Here is a 12,816-nt window from a genome sequence, read left to right as displayed (position 1 = left end):
TTCCCGAGTGTGGTTCGGGGGTTATTTTTCAGTACCCAAAGCGGTAACACTGAGCCACACTCGGGGTGGAATCGTAAAGGGCTTGCTTGGTCCCCACAAGCCCGCAGTGCCCCCTGGCAATGCCCGGCATCTGCGTCTCTAGCGTGTGAATGTCGGGGATGCAGATGCCAGGCAGGCATGGGAAAAGTGAGCGTGCTGCTGCGGTGCGCTGTGGGATGGGACCTGGCTGGAATTTTATAATAGGTATTTTTAAATGTCAAATGATATAATCAGACCACCAGGAAGGTTAACCAAGCTCTTTTATACCCCCCCATAACATATCTTTATTACATGTTAATGTGACCGAAGATCCATTATTTTTCACTTCTTTTAAAATGGTGACAGAGCTATTCACTTTGCAGTAAAATCACACAGTACTATCACCCTGTGGCAATGACTTTTTTACATGTACCCCAGCTTCAAGAATTACAAGAGATCATTTTATTTTCTTTTAGAAGAAAACTTGAAATCCTTAATAATTCTGAGCTTTGTATGTACGGTTAGAAAATGTTTAGGCTTACACAATGTACTGCAAAATGCTATTTGTGGATAGCATTATAAACTTTTCATTTTACACTCTTGTTTATTTACAGACAATTATAGGTATAATTGTATAGAATTGCATATTAATCTGTGGTGTTTTCCATCGACAGGATCACGTACGTGCCCTCGGCAGCAGGCAGCACACTTCCCCTGGTGACCACCAGCTCACACTCCCAGACAGTAACAGGGGGGACTGCTCCTTGTGTCCAGCCATCGCTAGGGACCGGTTCCATGGCACTTGGCTTCACCACCATAAGTCCAAATGGTCAAGCTATAGTCCAACCACTACTAGCAGGTAAGATATGCTGACACAGTCATAGAACTGCCATCATGGAAGATGGTATTTTTGTTTTAGGCTTGTTAATGCATTAAATACCTTAACAACTTCCAAGCAATGAGTATGACAAAACAACAGGTTAATTTAATACCTTCCTCTACAAATGTATAAAACAGTCCTGTGTAGGGTCCAAATATACCTAATTGACCAGGACCAAGGATTCTCTCTCCCCTGCTGCCTAAATGGTAGTGTAAGCCAATCATTAATCCATACCCAGTAATTTTGTTACCGTCTAATTTTACAGTTACTGATGTTTGACTTATTGTTTAAAAAAATCTTTTTTGTTTTTGTGATATTTTTGTACTTCAGGACAGAGCCACATCCTTGCCCCTGGGCAGGTCACCGTGTCTCCAGCCTCCACACCCCCTGTACCCGCCACTTGTGGCAGCCAAGTCCTAACTGCAATATACCCAACAGTCGGGTCTAGTACACTTACTGTGGCTGCTGCTTCTCCAACTCAGAATTTAGTGTACACCTTGGCCAGTACAGGTACCGTGCCTGCTGCACCAACCACCATCTTGACCAAAGCTATCAGCACCCCTCCGACAATCAGTGCTCCACCTGCGCCATCCACAGTGGGCAATACATCACAGGTCACCACCATCACTGGTATGCATTTAAAAAGCTAATACATTAAAAAAATGTATGTGTTAAAATACAAGGCGTATGGGTAACTAAATTTGACTAGGTATTCGATTTATAATACCTTAAAAAAATAGAGCTGAGAGGGAAAAGCGGCTTGATGTGCCAATAAGGAGCCTGCTGATAAAACAGAGCAGGTTACTGCGAACTGTTAATGAACTTATTTGCATTTGCTCATTGTTTTAGGATTAATTTGTGTTTTGCATAATCGTATTTAAGTTGTACTAAGTTTTCATTTTATGTTTTGCAGCCTCTTCTGTTACTTTCAGTTTGGTGACTCCCAAATCTCAGAGGAACCTCTCGAAACCTCCTCAGAAAGTGAAGGCAACCATTGCCAGTATTCCTGTGGGGTCGTATGAGGCAACATCACCATCACCGTGCGTGCGCACCACTTCACGCAGTGCCCCGCTGCCACCTTGTGAGGAGACACCTGAACCAAAGTAAGGAAAGTTACAATATTTCCAAAGGGAATGGAAAGTCATTCTCATTGCTCAGATAACTTCATGATCCTTTAAAATCTTTAAATACCCCAGTAATAGTGCCTGTGTCCCATTTTAAAAGCATAAACCACAAAATGCACAACCACTCAAGCCTTTTTTTAATACCACTTGTCCCAAAGGAAAGCCAAGAAAAAAGGAATCGCATAGTGTAAGTTCTCAAATATTTTATTGTATAAAATACTCCAGTTTTTTTTTTTACCAAGTTATATACTCTTTCTTCCAATCTATCGAGAGCAAGTTTGTGAGATAATAAAAAACCTGAAGGCATTCCTATTTTATAACCAGGGCATCACAATAAGTGGAGGGAATTTGAAGTTTGACTTGGGATAAACAGCACTTTATGTCAATGTAATAGGATTTTACACATATATTGCAACATTATTTATATGTAAGGGTGAAGTATGGGTTATGAGGTTATAGAGTTGTATTTGCGATTTGGATATGGAATAGAATGCAGATCCTGGCCACCTATAAGTATTGGATATTGCTAATATTGACACCTTCATGCTTCCTGATGCTGTTCTGTTCAAGGTTGAGTTTTTGGCCTTTCAAAGACTCCTGTTAAATTTTGTCATATTAGAAATATATTCCAGCAGGGTTGGTGAGTCCCCATCATAATGGCACAGCATATGTGCAAACCTGGGTTTAAAAATCGCTCATAAAGATGCCCACTGGTTTAACCTCCTATGTGGTAACGCCAAGTATTGCTCGGAGTAAAAATAAAACAGTTGAAAGCAGGAGTTCCCGGTGACGTTGGTGCGTGCGGCAGTCGCTTGAGGCACGGCAGAAATTTCAAATTATTTTATATTGCATTCAATAAAAAATACCTGTATTGAATGCAATACACTACAGTATTGTATAATATAATATGAGTACAATAAAGTTTGAAACACAAAATCATGTCAAAGTTTTTTGATACATTTTTTTATTTATTAAATTTATTATTCTGACGTGATTTTGTGTTTCAAACTTTATTATACTCCTACTATTATATTATATTGTAAAATAAATTTTCATGAAAGACAATGTACCGCTTTTAGACATATATATCCAGACAGAAATTAACCGCCCAGGAGGTCAACTCTCCATTGTTTCCATTTTGGATGGTTTGGTTGGTTCACCAGCCTTCTACTACATAGATTTAGATGTCCCACAAACATCTGTGCATCTGTTGACAAAAAAGGTGTCCAGACAAGTCTTAGAAACAGACTAAAGGGAGCATGTGGCGTCAATAACTGATGGGAAGGGGGGTTCTTTAAAATCAGTGTCATTTTTCCTTTGTAATTAGACTTACTCATTATTGGGATCCCAGGCTATGGAAGTACAGCTTGCCTTTTTGAGTTTGCATCCACTTAAGGTGTACTAAGGTAAATAATTCAAAATGAAAGCATCCTTTATTGGATAATAGTATAATTTTATTTTGTATTTTGGTAGTTTTATGCATTAGGACTTTAAGATCTTTGTGGTCTTGGTTTCTGTTCTGCATCTTTTCTTCTGCCTCTCCTTTTCCGGTGGGCATTTCCTGCCTAAGACCTTCGGCAGAGCTGCACAAAGAATGACAGGAAACCTATTGTATAGCAGGTGATCCTTGCCACTGTGTTTATGACAACAAATTAAAATACATCCGTACTTTCTGACACATGCACTGTGTGTTTAAAGAGACACTGTTGCCACTGAAGGGAAATTTCACACCTTGGGTTGGGGTGGGTTGAAAAATTCTTCACATTTTTCAGTGTGGTAGAGATCACTGTTGGCCCATAGAGCAGGAATATGAGTATTCAAACACTTTTTGGATAGGTAAAGATGTCCTTATTGCTGTCTTGTTGAGAAAATCCTCCATCATTGACTGTGTTGGTTAGAGTTACATTTGAAACCCACATTTTGTCTGGTTATAAAGATTCACCCACTCTGTCTTTTCATTAGGTACACATCAGAACCTCGAGGGGCATCCATAGGCCGGGAGCCTACCATGGAAACATCATCCTCTTCATCTAGTGCTTTCCCTGCCGCTCCGCCTCGGGATTCAGCTGCGGGGAAGCCTAGGCTGACAGCTGCAGAAGAGCGCTCGTCACGAGACGTGTGGGCGAAGACCGCAACTGAGGACAAAGCGGTTGGGTCCCCATTACACAGCGGAGCTGTCGGGCTGCTTGACATCAAAAGAGAGCCGCCATCTCCCACCATCAAGAAGGAATCTGTGGTAATTAACAACGTCATTTCTATTTATACACAACAGGAAAGACTGACTCTCCCACTCATACCTTGGCTAAATTCAGGCTCGCCAAGTATGTGAAAATTTTAGGTCTTGCAACAATTTGTAATTATAGAAAATGCACATCAAAGATTTCTCTGTGACAGGTAGAAGAGGTGGTAGAGAATTTTATGGTCTCTGTTAGACTCCTGTCTCTGTTAGACTGTTGTCATTTCTATTATTCATATCAATAGCTCCTGCATATTACCACTCAAATCACTTTGCTTGCAAATTAGATTCTTTAGTACTCTTTCTCTATCCAATCTAAATATTGGTCCCATGCTATGATGCATACAGACTAATAAAAAAAATGTGTGGAAGGCTGAATAAGGCCCAGAGCATAAACAAATTTCTTTGGTTCCTGGGAAACTTGTGGTCAACTCTGGGTTACTGTATTAAATATCTGTATTAAAATGTGGTTTACTTTCTTGACAATACATATTTTTTTTTTGTTATAAACAGTATTCAACAGACTGGAAGGGCACAGTCCTAGAGAGTCGCTCAGATCCTACACCTGCTCCACCTGCCCCTCCGCCACCATCTTCTCCTGTGGCACCGACTGCATCTAGCAGCATTGCTGGCTCTCCAGGAGAAGCAGGCAGGTCAGCAGGAGGATCACTTCCCGAAGCTTCGGACAGAAAGGACGTACCAGTAAAAAAACCCAAACTTCGGCCCCCACCCTTAAAGAAGACATTTGATTCTGTTGACAAGTGAGTCCCTTTTGGTGTGTGTGATGCCATTCTACCATTCCTTACTATATCTTAAATCTCTTGTAAGACTGTAGGATCATATAGGCAGGGACCTCTCCTCCTCCTGTGTCACTGTATCTGTCTGTCACTTGCTACCCCTATTTAATGTACAGTGCTGCATTATATGTTGGCTCTATATAAATACTGTTTAATATTAATATCCTTCCCGGGGAGGACATTTTGCTGCCTCTTTTCTTCCATATCTTCTTTAGAGTTCTCGTCCTTCCTTTCTAGCTTTTCCCAGATTCTGCTATGTGGTCTCATTGTTTATGAATGACCACACACACATTTGTTACTGACATTTCTTGTTGTTATCTCAGCAGGGTCTTGTCTGAAGTGGACTTTGAAGAACGATTTGCAGAGCTCCCAGAGTTCAAACCAGAAGAGGTGCTGCCCTCGCCCACGCTTCAGTCCCTTGCCACCTCCCCTCGGGCTATCCTGGGCTCCTACCGTAAGAAGCGCAAAAATTCTACCGGTATGTGTCTAGGGGTTGTTTATGGGGAACAGATCAGTCTGACTTTAGAGTGCAGGGATAAGAGATCAAATCGTCTGTTGTCTTTTAGCAGGCCAACTCTGTCCAGTAAACTTTTAGTAAGACAAGAAAATTGTGAGCTGCAAATATTGTGCAATGCTAATACTAATCAGGAAGGAGAACTTGCATGAAAATTATAGTATATGACATGATGGGTTTTTTAGCATTCCCTACATCTTCAAAAACAAAAATTGCGTTGGAATGGCAGGCTTGATTTGTCACTGCTATGATCTGAGCCCTACACATAACTGACCAGTCCATTCACATGAAAGAACTTGACTCTTCATTGTAACCTCTTCACTTTAAAAGATTCTTATTAATATAATATTTCCTTAAACTGGAATGTTTAGTAATTTGCCTGCAAGGAATGACCTTATCTCATTCAATTTTTATTTTCTTCCCAACCAGACTTGGACTCTTCTACAGAGGATCCCATATCTCCAAAGAGGAAAATTAGGAGACGCTCCAGCTGCAGCTCTGAACCCAACACCCCAAAGAGTGCTAAGTGTGAAGGGGACATCTTCACGTTTGAGCGGACAGGTATAACCTTGCATCTCCCTTTTTCTTCTTTAGCCTGTCTACTATCTGGGCAACCATTCTGCATCATCCTTCGTTATTTTAGTTTGCAGATTGTAACCGTATACCATGTTTCCTCCCACAGGCGGCGAGGCCGATGACATGCTAGCAGAACTGGAGTATGATAAGGTCCCGTATTCCTCCTTACGTCGGACTTTGGATCAGCGGCGGGCTCTGGTCATGCAACTTTTCCAAGAGCATGGCTTCTTCCCATCTTGTAAGTGTGCATGAGCAGGAAGGCAGTTTAGTTATAAGGAACTATTTAAAGTTGTGAATCTCAAACCAAATTTTAACTTTTGGTTAGTGTATAGAAGAAAATGGGCGTAGTTGTGTCTAGCAGAGAACATGGCCTAGGCCAGGGGTGCCCAATACGTCGATCGCGATCTACCAGTCGATCTCAAAGGCAACCCTGCCTTACCCCTTCTTGCTGCTTCCCTGCGGCCGGGCTGCTACATCTGTAGGGATGCAGGGGATGTCTTTCTGTGTGAGATGGCTCCATGTAACAATGGGGAGTGGGAAGGGAGGCAGAGAGGGCAGTCTGAGGTGAGCAGTGCTGGGCAGTTTCTTGTGCAGCACGTCATTCTCCTATGACAGGTGAGCTGTAGCTTTCCTGTCACTATAGTCTTGTAGTGCAATGTCTGTACAATGTTCTGCCATTCACAGTTTAATTAGCTTTAGTAACTTCTGTGTCATACTCGGTGTATATATATGTGTGTTGCGAGCACCCCTGTGGCTATGTGGGTATGTAGGTATTAAATATATTTGTTACAAGCTCTTTTTTTTTTCTTTATTCTTAGCCCAGGCCACAGCTGCCTTCCAGTCTCGCTATTCAGACATCTTTCCCACAAAGGTGTGTCTCCAGCTGAAGATTCGTGAAGTGAGACAGAAGATCATGCAGGCCGCCACGCCGACAGAACCTCACTCTTTCCAAGAGCACTCTTCCCCCAGCACTTCCGAGTCCTCAGCACCTTCTGAAATGCAGCCCCCCCAGGATAACACGTTGCGGCCCAGTGAGCCCACTGATGCCGCATTGGAGGCAGGCCAGGAACCTCCTGACCCTTCCAGCACCAGATGAATGAATAAGGTCGGGGACCCCTTTTGTGCATAGGCACCCAGTGAACTCCTGAGGGCGGAAGGGACAACCTGAAGCGAGGAATTCCCAGGGCCGACAATTACCTGCTCCCCTACCCGCAGCCAGACTTTGCCCCTCTTGCACAGACAATCCACCCGTTCCTTATCAGAATGTGCACTCTGGATGGGCAGTGCTAACCCTGCGGGCAGAGACATCCAGATGTTAGCAGTGTGATAATAATCCACACTGGATTCAACACTGCACTTCTGGCTCTGGCTGAGTAGAAATGGCAAATGAACATTTTTTTTTTTAAAACCAGGTCTGCTAGTATTTTGGCAGCAATGGCTTTCTACAGGGTGTTCTACATAGTATAGAATGCTTAAAAAATGACATGTCTTTGGCATGGTGGTGGACAAAGCATAGTGATGTAGCAGGGAGTGCCGTGACCGCCGATTGTATGGACCCAGCAGCAGGGTTGGGGTCAAAGCGGTTATAGCGGATAATGAAAGAGAATGGGTGTGCTTCAATGGTAAGTGTGTGTGACACAGTCCTACACCCTAGGACACAAGTGCCGTGATGGGCTGACGGGTGATTTTTAGTGGGGGGGGGGGGGGGATAAAAAAAATCATATTTTCTTACGACACTTTAGTTCAAAGCAGCTGCACTATGGGGAGCTGTAAAAATATATATAATTCTATATATATATGTAGACTTTTTTTTTTAATGACAGATGACCGATGTTAAAAATTCCTTCTATAAGAATGTCAATCACTCAGCACACACATGGCACAGACATGTATGTATACATATATATACACTGTGTGTATGTCTGTATGATACACGTGTGTGCACTTACCCGTATGTGTAGTGCTAATGAGTGAGTGGGGCTTGTGTCTTCAGTACGGAGTGCATACAACTTATTTCTTTTTGAACTCCTCTCTGTAAAAGTGCTTTAAAACTTTAAAGTAGAGGAAGTCTTGTTTCTTATTGATGATGAGGATGGAAGTGCCTCTGTTTTCCATTACAGCAAGATCACTTTCCTTCTCCCAGGGTGGGGCTTAAAGAGACCCTGTCACCATACCATTTGTTTGCATCTAATATAATTTATTCATGTTATTTACTATAAAATCCTCCCTTGCATGAAAACTTCTAGACTGCTGCTGGATGCCTCCATCATGGAAGTGATTTCAGCAGTCACCTAAATAGTACTTTATAGTATTCCCTTTTGTTTTTTCCTTAACTGCAGGAGGTTGGCTCAGAGGTTAGTACTCTGGCAGCGCTAGGTCCCGGGTTCCAATCTCGGCTAGGACACTATCTGCATGGAGTTTGCAGGTTCTCCCCGTGTTTGCGTGGGTTTCTTCTGTGTACTCTGGATTCCTCTGTACCCACATTCCAAAAACATGCAGTTAGGTTAATTGGCTTCCCCACAAAATTGACCTCAGACTGTATTAAAGACATAGAGGGACATTAGATTGTGAGCTCCTTTGAGCGACAGCTAGTGACATGACTTTGGACTTCGTACAGCGCTGTGTAATATGTTGGTGCTTTATAAATACTATGTAATAATAACTATTTCATAACAGGTTATGACATTAATTTGACCCTCTCTGAAAAGAAAGAGCTGTCATAGATAATGGACCCCATTTTCTGCTCCGTTTCCCAGAAAATTCATAGGCACATTGGAAGTCATTTAATTTAGGGAAATAAAAAGGATTTTAAAACCCCTTTTCTATGAAGTTGTGGTGGCAGGATCTCTTTAGGAAAGATTTGCTGGCTGTTATGGATAACTATACGGCAGAGTTCCTCCTAAAGAACGTGTGTGCAGTCTGTACCGAGGGACAGATACAGAGGAAAAGCCCCTGCTGTATATAGAGTTCTTGTCAGTATACAGAATTGACTCTGCTGTATATAATGGTGTATACACTGTCAGTATACATAGATGCACATGTAGGCTGAGAAGGTGTTTGCTCCTCTCTTGCACAATTCCTGCTACAGTCACAGAGCGATCTATGTCTGCGCTCTCATTATAGCCAAGGGAAGCCAACCTGGAGGATGGCAGCGCCATACTTACAAAACTGCTCTGTGAAACAGTGTGATCATGCCTATGTAGAAGTGTTACTGAATGGTTGGCGCATTACACGTAGATAATGAGGTGCACATTGATAAGTCGTCAACGGCCGTGTAAGAAATAGAGACGTACAGCTATATATGCACAGGGTGCTTGTGCTCAGGATCCAAGGCGTGTGGGATTGGCCCCTTCCTATCATGTGACTTATTCTGCATTAGGAAGGGGGTGGCCTGCTAATCATGTCGCTTTGAGTTTTGATGCTGTATTCACACGGGTGACCCATCCGCCCCTCTATACAAACATGCTGCAATATATAGTGCTATTAAGCTTTCCTACTGTTAAGGTGCTGCAGCACAAAGACTTTGTTTGGGCCTTGAGGGCAACAGCCATTTGTTTGTCCCTGTACCAGGGATATGGGCCCATGGTGGCAGTGGGAGTTATTCCATCACACAACCTGCAATCCTAAGGCAATACAGATGAGGAAAATCACAAGGTGGAGGCTGATGCTCACTATTTCCTTTTATGACGGGGTTTGCTTGTTTTTAAAAATGAACTGCTTAGCAGTGGCACAGCACCCTGTATCTGCCAGGAAGACTGAACAGTAAAAAAACAAACCGAGGGGGTGCCAGCATAAAATGCCCACTCCCCTGCCACCAGCGTACCCACAGATCAATTCATGGAGACATCTTGCGCTTATATTTTCGTTTGTTCAAAGAAAGGACTGATACAGAACAGACATGTTGATCATGTGCAATATTTCTTACTGTATTAAAATAAAACCTGAAAAAGTCAATTTGAGTGTTGTATATGTGAAGATGTCCGTCCTGTTTCTGCTTTAAAATCCAATGATGACCTACTTGGATCTTTGCATCGTGGCCTGTACCATGCAATGTCAATAGGTGACTGACATCCAATTTACTTTTCATTGGGTGAAAGTTGCACTTGTCAGGTTAAGTGATACCAATAATCATTTTGTTTATCTGTAAGGGTGACATTCTTCCCACTGACCATCAAGCTAATCTGTAAGTCGTGGATATAGTATTTATAGAAGGGGTTCCCTAACACCTAAAAGGTATTTCAAGGGGTTCCCCATGTTTAGAAAGGCTGCAGTAAAAAAAAAAATCCTATTCTGACCGCTGTAGCTGTAGGCACTGTGAAGCGATTGATCCTGAAAAGTCACGAGTGTCTGGGGTGTGCAATTTTTCCCTCCTCTCTTTCGGAGCTCCAGCACTGTTATAAGGATGGCAAGCTCCCAAATCCTTGCTAGTAGAGGAGATTTAAGCTGCTAAGGTATTGCTTGAAAGATACAACAGGGTGAGCTGAGCCACTGAAAACTTAAAGCTTAACTTTTTTTTGTTGATGGGGAAAAAAAAAGTAACTCTGGGTGATCAGTGTACATTGCAAGGATTTCAACAAGCTTCAACTTTGCAGATTCCTTTTTTCACCAGGCCCTTCCAAGCTGATTCATGAATAGAAGAGTCTGTCCTTCACACAAAAGAAACTACACTTCTGGCAGCATTGTGCAGAATGCTTCAAGGCTGCCATATTTTCAACTGTGTTTAAAAATTACAGTGGCTTTAGAATTATGTATTTTCAATAAATTTATAAAATGGGTACTTAATAGTGTAGTCTTCTGATAAAGTACTTTGTTCTGAAATTTTCCACAGTGTCTGCAGCTACAGGGTCAGTGCAAGCTTGTGTAAGAGCATGCATGTTCTAGCACATGCATTTACCTTAGCGGGCACATCTTGTGAGCACTACCACAACCGCCTGGGGCAAGTGCTTACCCCCACTCCAAAATGATGAGGTTGCTGCTCACATTTAGGGGCATATTAGGGTAGCACTAGCAGGACGCACAGGCTAGGGTTCACTCATGTGCCATAGCACACAGGGCTAAGTACATACACATGCTCCTTGATGTAGTAGAGCTCTATAGGCTCCTGCGTGTAATGGAGGAAGTAGGGAAAGGTTAGGAGGAGGTAAAGGAAAGGAGGGGTGGGGGGAGAAACTGATGCTTTAACCTGCATATGGAAAATACAGGTTTGTTAATAGACATTGTCATGTCCTATTTAAAATATATATATATTTTTTTATACCTGCTTTGATTTTACTTTACAATTATCAAGCAAACAGTTGAATATACAGGTAAAATGTAATGAAAGTTTTTTTACATTGTGAAGTGGAAGTAAACTCACACAACTCATCTATCCATGTTTCATTGCAAGGCGTCTTCCTTTTCTTCCTCCCAGAGATGATCTTTGGCCATGCCGGGATAACATAACTCTTGTTCAGGTGTGTGGGACTTCAGTTATCCCCAATACATACAGGAGAAGCCACGCTTGCCAGGTTTCCCTGACAAAGCTGACGGACATTCACAGCTTAGCTGAAACCCCAAGTAATCAGGCATGGACGTCAGACTATTGCAGAAGGGAGATCGCTGACCCTTTCTGCAGTAATGACTGGCCTGATCAAGCATTTGTAAAAGTGGAACTTTAGTTCTTCTCTACTATTGCTGTTAATACATCTGGGTTAGCTCCTAGTCCATTCTGTGATTGGCCAGCAAATTGATGTCATCCCTGCATGAAATTCAGCTAACAAAAGTCTCTAACTGAAACCAACACTCCTCTGTGGCTCATCTCTCCTTCATAGTCTTTGGCCTTCCAACACTTTCTGGAGTGTCCATTGACCCCGTGTCATTGCCAAGTACTGTTATGATTGCTGATTAAGGGACTAGACAATGTCTCCTAAACAAGTCTGTGTTTTCCTTATGTAAGTCAAAGGATCAGCTTCTCCCCAGCACCATTCCTTGCCTCCTCCACTACTCTGTTCAGTCATATTGGACATATAATGAATATATTAGGAAGCTTGTACCTATACTTGACCTAATGTGCTCACATCAGGGCAGGGAAGAGTCCTCAAACCTATTTAAAAAACATTCCTAATCTGCACACGTATTCCAGGTGAGTGATTTAGAAAGATTGACCGGCCATTTTTAGGGGGCACTGAAGATGGCAGTCCCCATATCAGCCTTGTGTTAGGTGTACTGCATGCTCCAGTTACACATATGGGGCCTAATTTAATAAAGCCTGGAGAACATAGACTATGATGGGAGAACCTGCATGATCCATCAAACCTAGAATGTTTTTTTTTTACAAATCAGTTGCTGGTATTTGGCAAATATTTTCAGTTTTCAGATTCATTCCAGGTTTGCTGGATCACCAAGGTTCCCCCAAGATCATCTATCTTCTCCAGCTTTATTAAATCCGGCCCATGCCATTTTGTCTTTACTCCTGGTGGCTAAACGGAGCAGAAAGGATGAGTACAGAAAGTATATGCTGAGAAAAGCGACAGCATGAACCTTCATGGTAAATCACTGGTTTGCATTAGGAAATCCTCACATACAAATATGAAATCTTGTCATTATTTCAGCTTCTTCTGGTTAGTTACCCAATTGTCATGCTGGTCAAATGCCCACGATGATTACAAAAACTAAAAAGTACTCCAAAATGC

General features: G+C 42.3%; 1 protein-coding gene across 5 annotated transcripts in view; it reads left to right on the top strand.

The window, feature by feature from the left end:
- The window catches only part of CIC (capicua transcriptional repressor), a 100,209-nt gene extending 90,110 nt beyond the window's left edge, over positions 1-10,099 (top strand). For 4 of the 5 annotated variants that reach the window (XM_072427234.1, XM_072427237.1, XM_072427233.1 and 1 more), the window contains exons 14-22: positions 693-877; positions 1,229-1,528; positions 1,812-2,001; positions 3,985-4,258; positions 4,772-5,019; positions 5,379-5,533; positions 5,999-6,130; positions 6,252-6,383; positions 6,964-10,099. In XM_072427234.1, the coding sequence (XP_072283335.1) occupies positions 693-877; positions 1,229-1,528; positions 1,812-2,001; positions 3,985-4,258; positions 4,772-5,019; positions 5,379-5,533; positions 5,999-6,130; positions 6,252-6,383; positions 6,964-7,241 (1,894 nt within the window). In that variant the 3' untranslated portion in view covers positions 7,242-10,099. The remainder of the gene's footprint in view (positions 1-692; positions 878-1,228; positions 1,529-1,811; positions 2,002-3,984; positions 4,259-4,771; positions 5,020-5,378; positions 5,534-5,998; positions 6,131-6,251; positions 6,384-6,963) is intronic. The other variant, XM_072427236.1, reaches the window with a different exon arrangement.
- The last annotated feature ends 2,717 nt before the right edge of the window (positions 10,100-12,816 follow it).

The sequence above is a fragment of the Pyxicephalus adspersus genome, chromosome 11 (genome assembly GCF_032062135.1).
Source record: "Pyxicephalus adspersus chromosome 11, UCB_Pads_2.0, whole genome shotgun sequence".
NCBI classification, from domain to species: domain Eukaryota; kingdom Metazoa; phylum Chordata; class Amphibia; order Anura; family Pyxicephalidae; genus Pyxicephalus; species Pyxicephalus adspersus.
This window is presented reverse-complemented; position numbering and strand designations above follow the sequence as displayed.